The sequence below is a fragment of the Arachis ipaensis genome, unplaced genomic scaffold (genome assembly GCF_000816755.2).
Source record: "Arachis ipaensis cultivar K30076 unplaced genomic scaffold, Araip1.1 Aipa322, whole genome shotgun sequence".
In the NCBI taxonomy this organism is placed as follows: domain Eukaryota; kingdom Viridiplantae; phylum Streptophyta; class Magnoliopsida; order Fabales; family Fabaceae; genus Arachis; species Arachis ipaensis.
Window position 1 is genome coordinate 142,415 of NW_015496054.1, and position 2,926 is coordinate 145,340.

The 2,926-nt window shown below is 44.8% G+C and overlaps 1 protein-coding gene across 1 annotated transcript; it reads right to left on the minus strand.

Moving 5' to 3' along the window:
* Positions 1–552: 552 nt before the first annotated feature.
* LOC107624682 lies at positions 553–1,578 on the minus strand. The gene is made up of 2 exons (XM_016327138.1): positions 1,465–1,578; positions 553–1,395 (listed from the first exon to the last, which is right to left on the minus strand). Exons 1-2 carry the CDS (start codon positions 1,576–1,578, stop codon positions 553–555), a joined length of 957 nt encoding a protein of 318 aa, XP_016182624.1.
* Between the last annotated feature and the right edge of the window lie 1,348 nt (positions 1,579–2,926).

A 2,926-nucleotide genomic window follows, 5' to 3' on the forward strand; every position in this document is an offset into this window, starting at 1 on the left:
TCTCTAAAAATTATTTTCTGAGCTACTAGTATAAATGACACTAGTAACATATTTATTATGAGAATAGAACATGTATAATGACGCCTTAGAATTGCTAAAGTCATCAGAGAGTGCTGGTGCTAAGCTGCACCAGTGAACCGTAAACCCAGTTAAACTGATTTTCTGTTTTTAACAAAAACAGATCAGGTAACCTTATAATATCATTCAAGCATTTTCTAATACTAATATAATGATAATATTATACTATTATCTCTCTCCTCTCATGAATCGAGTCCGGTTCGTCAAACTGAGACTATTTACGAAAAACAGAATCAAAACTCTTAACCGATACGGTTCAAAAACTGGGTTTTTCGTGACTACATTATCGAGCGTGCCTCAGAAAATTTCTATCTTAAAGATGACATAATGACAATGAGGATTGAGATACTTGATGATATATCAGAGGTTCTCCCCTTACTGATCTTCCGAAGGATTCCGTGCCTTCGGAAAAGATCTCGTATACTCAAAAATCAGGGTTGTTACATTCTACCCTCCTAAAAGAAAATTTTGCCCTCAAAATTTAACATACGCATAAGAAGTTATAGTATTATCTAGCACAAACAAAACCATAGTGTGGTACTCACCTCGAGTGGAAGAATTAGGTGCATTAGTGTTGCCAGCAGTTACGGTAAAAACCCTTCCTTGTTGTTGTGGCCTAGCTGGATTTCGAACAAACCTTTTTGGGCAATTCCTCGATATATGTCCATACTCTCCGCAAGAGAAACAAGTGTGTGTCCCAAATCTACAAGCTCTATTACCATGATCCTTCCCACACCTTGAGCATACTGAAATATCCTGAGTTTGCTGAGATTGACCTCCTTCTTCCTCTCCCAAATTATAGTTGTCGTGGTTGCCATTGTTATGAGCAAGAAAGTTACCATTCCGTTTATTTCCATTTTGGCGCTGGAACTGACCATTGACCTTAAAGTTACGACCTTTAGGGGCTAGATCATGAATAAAGTCTCTTCTTGAGGCCTCCCTACGATTTTCTCGAGCTATCGCCACCTTCTTCGAACATTCTTCCACTAGTTTACTTTTATTCACTAGTTCAGCAAAATTTCTTATCTCTAGCGGAACAACGGAGTTCATTAGTTCTTCTCGGAGTCCTCCTTCAAATTTCAAACACTTCCATTCCTCAAAGTCAGCAGGATTCCCTTGGCAGATCTTGGAAAAACGGCACAAGTCATCAAACTTTTGGGCATATTCTGCAATAGTTGTATTACCCTGTTTTAGCTGCATAAGTTCCATCTCCTTAACGTCACGAGCTGCCCTCGGAAAATACTTCTTATAAAATTCATCCTTAAAAGTATTCCAAGGAATATCGCCTTCATCTTGTTGCAACAGTCGCTGTATCCCCTGCCACCAATGCTCAGCTTCTCCTTCCAGCATATAAGTAGCAAACTCCACGTGTTGGCCTTCCGGAACATGCTGCGCTCGCAGTGATCGTTCGATAGCTCGAAACCAGTTGTCAGCATCAGTCGCAATGAGTGTACCTTTAAACTTAGGCGGTTTAACCTTCAGAAAAGTCGCAAGGGTCATAGGTCTTTCGAGATGCCCCAAGTTATTCTCATCATTTCCACTATCTTCCCCATGCTCATTCTCATTCTCGGAGGGGATGTTAGCGCCCTGTCGGATCATCAGTTTCAGATGTGAATAGCGTTGCCTGCTGCGACGCTCCAATCTCTCATACCGGCGTCGGTTATGGCGCTTCATCTGATCAAGCTGTCGGAATAGGCAGTGCACGAGGCGGTATACGGGCTCAGAGGCAGGTAGAGGTGCAGTGGTGGCAGCAAGGGCAGCTGTGGATGAAGAGGGGCCAGCAGACGGTGGAGCTGTCTCATCAGTAGCAGTAAAGGGTGGTGGTCTGTAGCCCAAAGCTAGGAAGTTCCTGCTGTGAGGAATGATCTTCCTACAGTCTGCCGCTGGTGGTCTCTCATCGGCATCCTCCCATGGCACGTCAGCTCAACGGCCTAGCTGTGTAACCAGATACGGAAAAGGGAGGGGGCCTCGGACGTGGACCCTGGCCATATAGTGCCGGATAAAGCGTGGCAGATAAAGGTCCTTACCCTCCATCACACACCATAGGAGGGTGATCATGGCAGCCGGGATCTTCGTCTCATGAGTACTCGGCATCACATAGTTGCTCAAGATCTGGTGCCATAACCGAGCCTCATCATTTAAGTACACCCTCTTGATCCCTCTAGGCATGGTGGTGTCCTGACCCATCTCCCAAGGAACAGTCGGGTCGAGAGCAATCCGTGCCTTCACAGCATCCCAATCAAACCGCATCAGGCTCATGTCCTCTTCAGCCTTTTGATAACCATCAGGCTGATCGGACTTGGCCAGGAGCTGGAGAATGTGTTCTATGGCCTCCTCAGTGACCAGAATCGGTTTTCCTCTCAGGTTCACTGCATCTAGGGTAGTGATATAGTAGTTGCAGTAGAATTCCCGTACCCAAGATGCATTGACCTCTGTCAGTGCTCTTTCCAGAAAGAACCAGCCTCTTTGCTTGATTTGCTCAGTGGTGTACTACTGGAGTGCTTCTGGAATCTTCAGAGTTCTCTCCAAGTATAGGTTCCTGGAGGTTGCAAATACCGGATATTTCAGTTCATAGTACCGGTTTGCAAATTTTATAGAATCATTTGCAGGGAGCAGCTGGTCAGCTTTTTCCTGCGGGGTGAAGTTCTTCTCCCGCCATGAGGAATCATGCATGAGGTCAATGATGGACTGGGAGGAATCTCCTCTTTTGCGCTTGCCAGTAGCCTTGCCCTTTCCTTTCCTCTGTGAGGCAGACATCCTGAAAAATGGAAAACCAGGATATATAAAAATAGGAAAGCAAGTAGGCATATAGTCAAAGAAAACACAAAGTGGCAAGGGAGAATTAGAA